The following is a 12156-nucleotide window of genomic DNA, read 5'->3' on the forward strand; positions in this document are numbered from 1 at the left end:
ATATTATGAAGTAAATTTAAATGTGTACTTGTTTGGCCTTTTCACATTTTGTTAGAAGTCCACCGACGGATGTGAAAGGCATCTTCTGATTTGTCACTGCCGTGCAGGGGCTTAAGTTGGCACTAAACTTGACAATGAGATAGAGATCCTCCCATCTTTTATTCTTCATCTTAGTGATATTCTAAAATTAGCTGGAATCTAACATATAAAATTTGTTCTCTTTTGGGAAGTTCATGGAATTTTTAAATCTTATTACTTTCTGTAGGATTTGTGGATAACTGATATGGCTGCAAAGGGAAAATAGTGTTGGTAGCTTTTACCTTCCTTGTTTAGCATGCAAAGATATGGTCGATAATTTGACAAAGCAATATTACTGTTAGTCTGTCACTATATATCTGTTGTTTGTTTCCCCACAAGATAAAAAAGAAAAATGTTGCATTGGTATGTTAATCAATGAGTGCAGTTAAATTTAGATGTCTCAATCTGCTACCACCTTGGTCTTGATTCTGGAAAGCCATCAACATTTTCTTTTTCTTTACAAACTTCTGATGTTATAATTTTACTTCCTTCTATAGGTCATGTTTTATGAAGGTTTGAAAGATGTTACTGAATATGGGAAGCAAAGATTGACATCCAACTCAAATTGGCATGTCAATAACTCGTTTGAGGGACTCGTTTTAGGAGGATTAGCTGGTGGTATGTCTTATGCTGCGCCTTCAATCCTAATCCATGCGGTTTTTCTAATCTAATATACAACACAGTGAACGGTTCAGAAATCATTGTTAATTTGTGGTCACAATCATTAAACAGGTCTTAGTGCATATCTCACCACCCCGTTGGATGTAATCAAAACAAGATTGCAAGTGCAGGGTTCAACTTTAAGGTATCAATTCGATTCAGTAAACTACCAACACTTGATGCATGGTGTAACCTGTCACCAGTATACTACTGGCATTCTTCTGTATTTGTTTGCTTGGATATCATATGCTTTTGGTATTTCCAGTATAGAAATGGCTTTCTACAAAATAGCAACTTGTAATTTACTTGTTTATTCTCTTAACAAGTTCAAAAATTGGCCTATTTTGTGCTAGTGACCGTTTCGTGTTTCTAATCTGACCTTATATTCTTTTAGGTATAACGGTTGGTTGGATGCAATTTGCAATATATGGGAAAAGGAAGGCATGAAGGGGATGTTCAGGGGTAGCATCCCAAGGATTTCATGGTACATTCCGGCTTCTGCACTTACATTTATGGCTGTGGAATTTCTCAGAGACCATTATAATGAAGGAGCCACTGACAAGAAGGTGCAAGAAGTTGCAAGACTATCAGTCGACAAGAAGAAACCAATGCAAGAGGTTTCTTAGATCAACTTGTGGTGGGAACCACATTTACTTCCCATCAAAATTTTTACAGAAGATGGGAGGCTGTACATCTGAATTCTTAGACATTCTCATATTTTAGACCCCCCATTTTTTTGAACATGCAAAATTTAGCTTCTACATCAAAATTTTGGCTTTGTTGCTTTGGCTTATATTCAATAAAACTAGGGTGGGGTGAGGGACTCGCATCTTCTGAAGTTTCTCTTGGAAATGCATGGATCTCAATAACTGGATTTGCTAGACAGTAGACACTGGACAGAAATTTACAACGGTCCTCAATCCAAATATTTTCATCCAATACAGATGTTAGTTTACCATAGCCTGACCGTTTCCATCTCTACATGTAAAAAGAGAAACAGTACTTAAAGATTTAGCAATATAGAGACAATCCTTAATCTAAGCTACTATGGTTCTCTTGTGTCTCATACTTTTCCAAAGATTGTTAAATTCATTTTCCTGTCTGGAGTTCTTTTTAACATCTGAAGTACTGATTCTAGTTTGCTTTTTGTCATTATTCCCAACTCTTTAGTTTTTACCAATAATCCATAAGAAAAAAAATAATGATTTAGTACACGTAGGTATGTAATAAGAGGTAAAGCTCTCCCAAAAGTAGAGATATATCTAGAAGAGATTACAAACCATATTTTCATTATATATAAGTATAAATATAGATAATTGTAGAAAATATGAGTTCCCTTCGCATCTACTGTTTAGGAGAAAAACATCTTGAGATTATTGCAGAATAAAGTTTAATTTAAAGTATAACATAATTAAATATTTTTTGTTATAGTAACCTTTTTCAACTATCCTTCACTTGGGTTAGAAGAGAAGTTAATTTTGCTGCGGATGGTCTAGCTAAGATAGGGGATAAGAATGATTATTCTCATTTGGTGTGGATTCAGCCAAGTGATGACTTCAAGCAGATTTTGTTGAAAGATTCTGCTGTGTAGCTTTTTGAGTTTGTGTTCCTGTTTGTTTTAGTTTTTGTTACAGACAACAAAAAAAAAAAAAATAGAGTCACTGAGTGCAAATTTACTTCTATTAGTCAACTATTTTGCTATGCTTCTAATACGGTAAAACACAAAAACTACTCTTCAAATATTAATATTATAAAGGTAATTAAAAACTGATTTTTTTTCAAGTAAAATAAAGACTCGATGAACAATCGAACCACAATTAGCTTATCAGTCAGTTAGCTGACGTCGTTCACCACCGAACGAAACTTTCGAATATTCGACAGATAAAAAAGATAGCGGACCCAAAAACACGAAAGAAAGAAAAAATATCTCACCGCTGGAAGTAGAGAAAACAAGCATGTGCACATTCTATTAATATCTTCACTCATAAGCCAGGAGCAACGAAGCCCACCAGAGTCTTCAATTTGATTTTCGAGTTTAGAAACTATACTACCATTCTAGCAAGCTACAACATCTGCAACTTGCCGAAGTTCCCAATTCACCATAGTTGATAAGCTATACAAACAATGTAAAATACCTTCTCTAGAATGTCAAGTTACTAATACCTGGTTATACCTATTCTATTCAGTATTCACAAGTCCTCAAAGTTTGTTAGATCTTGAGGGTTTCACATTACCCTGCCCTGAAACTCCCACATATCATGTACCGTTAAATTTTGATCTTCCTCCCCCAGCCTCAGATTTACATGTAACTTTTCCAGCTTCAAAGCCTGGCGGTGGTTCATCCGGGTCATTCAGAGGATAAGGTTCTTTCTTGATGGAATTCTGTGGCAATGGAATTGACGAGAGCTTTTTGGTTTTCATCCTAGGCTTTGTACATGAAGGTGGTCTACCCTGAAGAAATATGTTGCTTGATGCAATGGCCTTCATTTCTTCCTTCCTGGAAGAGCTAAGAGAAATTCTAACCAGAGGTCTATCAACTTTTACTACACGATCGATTTTCTCAGCTATGTCCTTTCCTCCAATCATGTCCACATCCATATCAAGAGGGTCCATGTTAGATAGTGTTTCAGTAGCTTTACCAATTTTACTCCGGCGAAAGACTCCCCACAGGAAGCATCCTACATGTACTGCTGCTGTTGCAATGGTACCTGTGATTGCAAGAGACAAAATGCAAAAGGTGAGAGCAAAAACTGATTGAGTCATGATTGCAATAGAACAAAAAAATCCAACAAAGCACATACTTCCAAAACATATGTAAGATTCTAAGCATGTTTGGATCAAATGGAGGTGTGGGTCAGGGATCTAAGACTGGTACAGCTAATGCATGGAACAAGTAACTTACCCCTTGAGTGCGTATTAAGGAGATTTGAGGTGAACACCAACAACTCCACTCCTTGAATAGAACTTCTCAACATTGATTCTTTAGCATTCATAAACTCAATCATGCTAATGAAGTCCTTTCTGAACCTATACTCAATTTAGAACATGCAATATAAGTGGCTTAAATAACAGATATTGGTCCAGTATAACATGAGAGGATCGAAATAGGAACTTTTGCTAACCTCTCATTTTCATTTGATGGAAAGAAGTACAATGCAATATCTTGAAGATCAGGGCAATTGTTCTGGAAAACATCAGTCAAGACATCCAACCTAGGCAGTGACTCCAATTGAAGGGTTTGAGGCATTCTCTTTGAAAATTTATATGCCTTCCTATTAACGGTAGATGGAGGATGTGCCTCAAACCCATCATAGTGATTGCCAGATGCAACAAAACTACCCCTAAAAAATGGTTGCCACTGCATGTTAAATTTCCAATTCATAGAGCTACTCACTGAACTAAATGATAAAACATCAGTAGGTGTACAGTTGCTAAAAATTCTTTAAAGATTAACAGCCAGATACCGTAATTTTGTGTTGTCAGATATTATTCAACAAATTTAAAAATTGATCAGTGAGAACAAGAATAAAAATTGTGTAGTTTAGAAATAAATTAAAAAAAAAAAGAATCATGATCTTGCATATGGTTAATAGAAGCTGTTCTTTGGCATAGAGATTCCAATTCAACAAAGAACAAACAAGCTGAGGTTGGTAAGCGTTGTGATATAGCGCAACTTTTGCTATACTATGGTGTCTATGACTGAAAAAGGAATGATAAAATTTTCAAGAGAATTCATCTTTACATAGAATTTGGGATAGGGTTATCTTCTTAGCTTACGCATGGCAATCATTTAATTGTCTGTTAAGAGTTGTTTCGCTTAGATATGACTTATGAGAAGAGATCGTATGCCTTTTTTACTTGACACAATCTCTTAGGATCCACGTGTTTACTTTTCATTTCTAGTTCTAGGATCCTACAGCTTTTTATTAAAGCAAACATTGAAAGCATCTGTCCACGTAGAATGAAAAGTTTATATTAAACTCGGTACAAAGCCTAATTTTATTTAGATGCATAAAGTGCAAAGGAAATCTGTCTTTCTCACATATGAAGAGGGACCAAAAACTTTGCTTTTTTGATGTTTTTATCTAGCCCTAAGTATTGAGGACTTCTCGTCCTCAAAGCTGTATATATTAGCCTTCTCTTCTTGCTAACAATATTTCTTCTTTTTGCTTTAGAAAAAAAAAAGGCAGCCTGATAGGTTCCTCCTCACTACATATTGGAATTAGCTAAGCATTCACCAAGGATAATAAGAGGAAAATGGTTATACAAAACAAGGGAATGAATACGCACCTCCAGGCAGCAATTGAAGAGGGTAAAAATTTGAAAAGATTCATATTTTCCTGAATGCTCTGGTCATCATTCTTTTCAATATTGTGATGTTCAGTTACAGCAGAAAGGGTACCACCTAAAGACACGATAAACCAAAAAGAAATATAATGTTCAAACACGACAATCTATAAGTAACTAGCACATCCAAAATTAAATGTCTAAATATGCAACGAGAAATATCAAGAGTGCAAAGGAATAATGATTGCATCCAAAGATAGAGAGACTCTCACCTTTTGATATTAAGTGAGAAGCGTGTTGATAAGTCACTGGCTTCTTGGATACTCCATCATTTCTTGGAGGCTTCTCAAGTGCAATAGGAGAATTGCTATGATTTGAATTTGGTGGCAGGGATGGACTCCTTGAAATTAAATTTTTTGATTTAACAGAAGTCTTCCGAGTCACCAACAAATTAGATTTTGCTGGAATAAGTTTAGAGGGAGGACTTCCAGTAGAAAGCTTCATGGCTTCATCTGTTGGAAGGAACTTCACCTTCCCTGTTGGTCTTTGCCTTTTACGAGCTTGCCATTCCAGATTGCGATTCCCTTTACATCGTGAAGGTGTCTCCCTTTTGGGTTGGCAAGAATCACAGGTCCACTGTTCAGGAATGCTGCTGAGTATAGTTTTCATGCAATAACTGAAATGGGAAATAGAAATAATTATATAACAGTAAAAATTATATAATAGTATTTATATTAAAAAATTATAAATATAATTATTTTTAAGTTTGTTACTAATATAATAATAAATAAATAATTATGAACATAAAAATTATAAAATACCTAATTTCTCAAAGATGATATGGAAATATATAATTGTTTGGAATTTAGTTTGAAAAAGCAAAATTGTAACTTACAAATTCTTTATCAGATTACACGAATACAATAATATCAATATATTTATTGAACATTTTAACTTTTTAACATAAAAGATTAAATTAAAACACTAATAAAATATAAAATATCACTAAATTAAATAAATGAATATACCTAATTCTTCTTCCGAATTTGCAATGTTTTCTATTTTTCTTCCAAAAGGTTTCAATTGCTTTCAGTACGGCGTTTCCTAATTGCTTTTGTTTAGGTTGTGTGAACATTAATTATTACAATGATACTGTGTTTTATTATGTTTAAATTTGTCAAAAACCTATTCCAACCGTTATATTTAAAGTAAAACATTTGAAGTAATTGTGAGGTAGAGTTATTAGATTTTTTTTTTTTGGGTCAAGAGTAGGTAGAGTTATTAGTTTAAGTGAGGGAGAGGACAGATGGTAATTATGGGAGAGGGAAGAATTCAAATGTGTAATGAAAGAATACAAGATGAGAGATTCATACCAGTGTTCACGAGCTACACATTTCGTGCAATTGAGAATTACTTCCCAAAAACCAACATCACCACATATATCACAAGGTTGAATCTGCATGGGTATAATGAATATATACATATCAACAATGAATGAATAACAGCTAATATTATAACCTAGAAAACTAAGAAGCGAACTTAACTGCAGAAGGCAAAAGCTGAGTATTGTAAAGTTTGCATTGCCACATAACAACTCATATGGTTCAAATAGTTGTTATTTAACCACCATAAATCACAACCAGCGATGTTCTTATGTGATGGTAATCAAACAATTTTGCATAGGTTCAGCATAGTCTTTTAATAATGGACAAAGGCAATGAAATTGACTATCACTTTGTAAAGGGTAAAATTCAGTTATAACAAACTGCTATTAATGCTAAAATTTGTAAATTCCAGCAACCAATTTACTTTAAAGAAAAGAATATCATTAACTAACAGAGAAGAACAAATCAAGAAAATGTAAAAAACAATTAAGGGGAAAAAACACAGAAAAAGAAGATATCTTTGAAGTGTAGCTTTCCAATTTCTCAACAAGTCAAAGAGGGGAATTCCCTTTTTAATTTAAAAAAAAAAAAAATCATGAACGTGTTAAATGTTAATAGATGCCAAACATCTAGTCCTATGCATAAACTTGCTTGTCTAAGAATCTGTTATTTAAGGTACACAAATTATGCTTCAACCAAATACTCCAAAGTGGACATAATTAATAATTTAATATTCACCTCCAGTTCAACTATACACATAAAAAGATTGTTGTACATGAAAAATATAATTGTTCAAACTTCAAAGTAAGAGCAAATATTATGATGCAATAATCATTGGCAATAATCAACCCTCAATGGAATAACTATAAACCCTATCAAAAGCAGAATCAAAACTCTTTAGTCTACTTCTACTGCAAGGAACCCCTGCTAAGTAGAATAAAAGCTTTTTTAATAGCAACTTCTTGCTCATTTTTATTTTAATAATTAAATAATTAATTAGTTAATTAGTGAAGCTGGAGGCAGAAAACATAATTTAAGAGTAATTGAAGAACCCACGGCGACGATATAGGGAGTCAGGGAAGAACAACAAGGTTAGAGACGAGGAGCTTACCGTCGAAGAAGCAAGCAGCGACATCACTCGCGGTGGAAAACGGAGAGGCGAGAAGAGAGGCGATTTGGGCTGCGCGCCTGCGACAGATACGAAGTAGACGAACCGTGAAGTAGCGACGCGGGTGAGGTGACCGATGCTGGTTGCGTCAACGACGGCGACAACTACCGAGAGAAGAAGCACCGAAGAAACATTCAAGATTGAAGAATAAATCAATAAAATTTTTGAAAATAAAACTCACGAAGCACTGAAGCAAGCAAGAAATGGCTAGTGAGGGAGGAGCCGAGAACTGCTTACCGCAGAGGTGAGCAGAGGCCGGAGACCGAAGAGGAGAGCCGACAAGATGAGCGACGGTGAAGCGAGCGACGGCAATGTGTCCGAACAGAGATTCCACGACAAGGAGAAGAGGGCGAGTGGCAGCTGGTGGTGGGGGCTGCTCTTGTCTCTGATAGGGTTTTAGGTTTGGTTTGTGAATTCACTGTATTGTGAGAGAGACATTGCACATTGGAGGGGAGGGGGTTATACGAACAGACGGATACACAGTCAGGGGAGCAGAGAGAGATACAGAGAGAAATGGTCACACTCTTCAAATGATTATATCCAAATATTATTTATTTCTTTATTTATGCTTCATGTTTCATGAATAGAGAGCGAAAGGAATCGCAGCGAATTGGACCTGCCCCTTCAACGGACTTGACTTGACTTCACTAAGGCTTGGTACGGCGAATTTTTTGTTTTTAAAATCTAGCTGTGTTTTGGTAAAATCAAGTTAAAAATCATTTTAATAAGTATTATAATTGTATTTGGTAAATTAATTTTAAAATTAAGAGAATCATAATAAATATAAATATGAAGGTTAAATTTAGAAATTAATATATAAAATTATATTAATTTTTTAATTTTGATATATATATACCATATATAAAAATTAAAAAGGTCAAGTATTTTTTCAAAAGATTTTATTAAATTAAACCTAAGCCTTAAAAAGAGAAATGGATGTTATTACAAATGCATAGAAAATGAAAATTCTTTATCTAGTCTTAATTTGTAGAAATATTCCCAAAGTTGGCTTTAAATTATTTTTAGTGCAATTATATAATTAGAGAAATGTTACAAATAGAATATTATTAGAATTTATTATTTTTGTAGATATTAGGATATACAACAAATTTTAACTTACTGCTATTTTTTTTCAATTTAATATATAAAAAGTGTTTGGTATTTTGGATTTTATTTAAAGAAAGAGGAAAAAATTTTGAAAGAAAATAAAAAAATAATTTATATGACAATATTTTATCTTTAATTAACAATAAGGTTTAATAATTAAACCTAAAAATGAATAGGTGTCGCTTTTTAAATTAATAAAAAAAGTATAAATAATTTTTAAATTATTTACACAATTTCGTCAGTGGTGTAGCATCAATATTCTATCTAAATTTTATGTTTTTACAAGTTTTTAAGATGATTATTGAAATTTTTCTTATGTGAAGCCAATGATACTATAATTATGTCATGATTTTACGTTGGTTAGAAAGTCTTTGTTGTGGGTGTCAAGAGTTTCTAATTATGATAAATTGACAATATTATGAAGTTGGCCATATATAGGAGTTCCTTACTACAACTGAGTGAATTGATTAAATCTCTGAAGTAATCTTTGAAATTGATGCAGTACAATAAAATTATTTTTGAAATTTTAATTGCATTAAATATATCTTTGAAATTGAAAAATTTGTACCATATTAATCCTGACTTGTTTTTTGTTAACAATGCGCTAATGTGACTTGATGATGTAGATTTTTGGTGACACGTATTACCTCATGATTTGACCACGTGTAATAATACGATGACGTATCGGTCAGTGACACGTGACATACTGACGTGGATGGTTATGCCATGTATCACAATACTATTTTGTCATGTGTCAAATTATGCCACGTGTCACAATGTTATTTATCCACTTGTCATTCACTATGTCATCATTATATATCCATCAAATTGGTCTTTTATTTTGTATCAAATGACTCATTTTAGTTTCTGAAATTGAATATCGTGCACCAAATTAGTTCCTTCATAAGTTTTTTCTCTTTTTTTTGTAAATTTAAAATTCTCAATATTTTTTATACACTAATTTTAGTTATATTTTTTAGTATACAATTTTTTATAATAAATTTTTTATTTAATAATTTTAATTTGTATCATTAGAGCACATGTTAGCTAAATCCAAATTTTTATTATTGCTTCTTGTGTTTATTTGTATCTGTTTTAATACTATTTAAGTCATGATTACAATAAATGCTTATATTAATTAATAGTGTAATATATGAAAAGGTCATCTAGCTAAGTTATAGAAAAATAAATTATTATAATACAGTATAAATCTATCTTATTAATTTAGTGAGAAGTCAATTATAGGGAATCGGACATTCTGAATACATATGGGAATAATGAATTTATATTAGTTAAGAAGCGCCTTATCAAATATTCTTAAAATATTTATCAAGATGTTACATATTAAAAAAGTTTGTATTAAAAAATATTATTAGACTCTTAACTTACACTCTTTAGTAAACCAATATCAATATCTCATATAATTCTTTTAATAAAATATTGTAGAAAAAATTGTATAATTAAAACTAAAATTTTAAAAATATTTTATAAAAGCACTTGTATTTAAATAACTTGTGAAAAGATAAAATTAAAATTAGTGGATTTAAAGATATTAAAAATTTTGAAATTTATAAAAAAAGGAGAAAAAAACTGATGAAGGGACTAATTTAGTGCACGACATTCAATTTTAAGGACTAAAATGAGTCATTTGATGCAAAGTAAGAGACCAATTTGGTGCATATGTAACGATGACATAGTGGATGACACATGGACAAATAATATTGTGATACGTGGCAAAATAGCAATGTGACACGTGGCATAACCATCTACGTCAGCATGCTATGTGTAGTTGACCGACAAGTCATCATATCGTTACACGTGGCTAAAGCATAAGGTGATGCGTATCACCAAAAATCCATATCATCAGGTCATGTTAGCGCGTCGTTAATGGAAAACGGGTCAGAAATTAATATAGTACATTTTTTTAAATCTGAGGAACATAATTAATACAATTGGACTCTCAAAAATGATTGTAATACTCAACGTCAATCTCAGATACTTCTTTAGAGATTTATTCTCCTATAATTACAATGTAGTGGTAACAGAAGGTATTTTAGAACACTTGTGAAGTTTGGATTATTAAGTGTGTTTGAAATATCTTGAGAATAGAATTTTTGCAAAAAAATAATTTATTAGTAATATTGGTTCTACATTTACACAATCATACATGTTAATTATACTTGAGAACAAAAAATCAATCAGTTTTATGCTTCTGAAATACAATATCACAAGAATTTTAAAGATCTACAAATTAACTTAATTTCACACTTTTTATCCAAATACAACAATTTAAAAGCTTTGAATATATTAATTAAAAATTCTGAATATAAACACTACAATATTTATAAATACTAAATCCACATTCAAAACGTGTAGAAGCAAAGAAAACAACATAACTTTACAAAATAAAGAATGAAATTTCACAGTGTGGAGTTACAATTGACTAACAATAGCAAAACAGAGATCGAAGCATAAGCTCTACAATGCGGCTGCTTCGTAGCTTTCAATGTTTGCATTTGCCAATGCTTGTGTTCCGTGTGATTAAATTGAAAGATGTAATGGCAACTTACCTTTGTCATCGCAATTCCGACGACGGCAAACTAGTCCTGGTGACGACATTGGCGCGACGGGCTTGAGGAGGCCTTGGACCAACATTGTATTCCAGGGTGAGAAGAGAAGCTCCCCCGTGACCTTATTCTCTCTCTCTTTGATTTCCTCTCTCCTTCCCTTCGTCTCTGTCTTTTCCTCTCTTGCCGGGCGGCAGTGTGGCGATCTTCTTTACTGGCGATGTCATCTTTTGAATGGCACTGTGAGGTCTCCAGAGAGAGAAACGCGATCTTCAGAGGAGAAATAAAATCTAGTCAGAGTCTTTGTGTTTGTAAGGGGTAAACTTAGAAAAAATAAAAATATTATGAGGTCATTTCAAGAACAAAATGTCATTAAAGTTTCAGTCTTTGTACCCAAAATTTTAATTTTCTGTGTCTGCACTTTCTAGAGGTACTGAAGGGACTGAAATTTCGTGTTGCGGGACTAAAATTTTAGTTCCAATATCTAACTATTAAACACAATACTAAGCCTCAATTTTCCAGTCTCAATCCTAATACCACATACCAAACGCTACCTAAGACACTATTGTGGATGAAAATACAACTTTTAAAAAAATTATGGGTTTATCTATCTTGTGTCCTAACGCTATGTTTGGTTAGAGAGACATAGACACTGAGACATAAATACAATGGTACACGTTCATTGTTTGCTTCATAAGACACAAATCTTGATGGGCACGCTAACACACAAACACACACGAAATACATGTATTCAGCGTCTCTTCTAAAAATTGAGACACTAAGACACAATCTATGAGACAAATATTTTCACTTTTACCACCAATTATTTTTAAAATACCAAATTTATCTTAACCCTAACCCCTCTTTTTATCCCATTTCTGCTCCTCTTTCCTTTTTCTTCCCA

The 12156-nt window shown here is 32.8% G+C and overlaps 2 protein-coding genes across 2 annotated transcripts in view; one reads left to right on the forward strand and one right to left on the reverse strand.

Annotated features, from left to right (window-relative positions):
• Window positions 1-1579, forward strand: part of LOC107471021 (uncharacterized) — a 4596-nt gene extending 3017 nt beyond the window's left edge. The window contains exons 7-9 of the mRNA XM_016090462.3: window positions 576-696; window positions 811-883; window positions 1133-1579. Coding sequence (XP_015945948.1) covers window positions 576-696; window positions 811-883; window positions 1133-1364 — 426 coding nt within the window. The 3' untranslated portion in view covers window positions 1365-1579. The remainder of the gene's footprint in view (window positions 1-575; window positions 697-810; window positions 884-1132) is intronic.
• Window positions 1580-2679: 1100 nt separating this feature from the next.
• LOC107471020 (uncharacterized) lies at window positions 2680-7991 on the reverse strand. Its single transcript, XM_016090461.3, has 8 exons — window positions 7816-7991; window positions 7522-7700; window positions 6399-6481; window positions 5298-5701; window positions 5029-5143; window positions 3861-4079; window positions 3641-3765; window positions 2680-3446 (listed from the first exon to the last, which is right to left on the reverse strand). The coding sequence occupies exons 2-8, from the start codon at window positions 7543-7545 to the stop codon at window positions 2995-2997; spliced, it is 1422 nt and encodes a 473-aa protein (XP_015945947.1). The 5' UTR covers window positions 7546-7700; window positions 7816-7991; the 3' UTR covers window positions 2680-2994.
• Between the last annotated feature and the right edge of the window lie 4165 nt (window positions 7992-12156).

The sequence above is a fragment of the Arachis duranensis genome, chromosome 10, assembly GCF_000817695.3.
Source record: "Arachis duranensis cultivar V14167 chromosome 10, aradu.V14167.gnm2.J7QH, whole genome shotgun sequence".
Lineage (NCBI taxonomy): Eukaryota > Viridiplantae > Streptophyta > Magnoliopsida > Fabales > Fabaceae > Arachis > Arachis duranensis.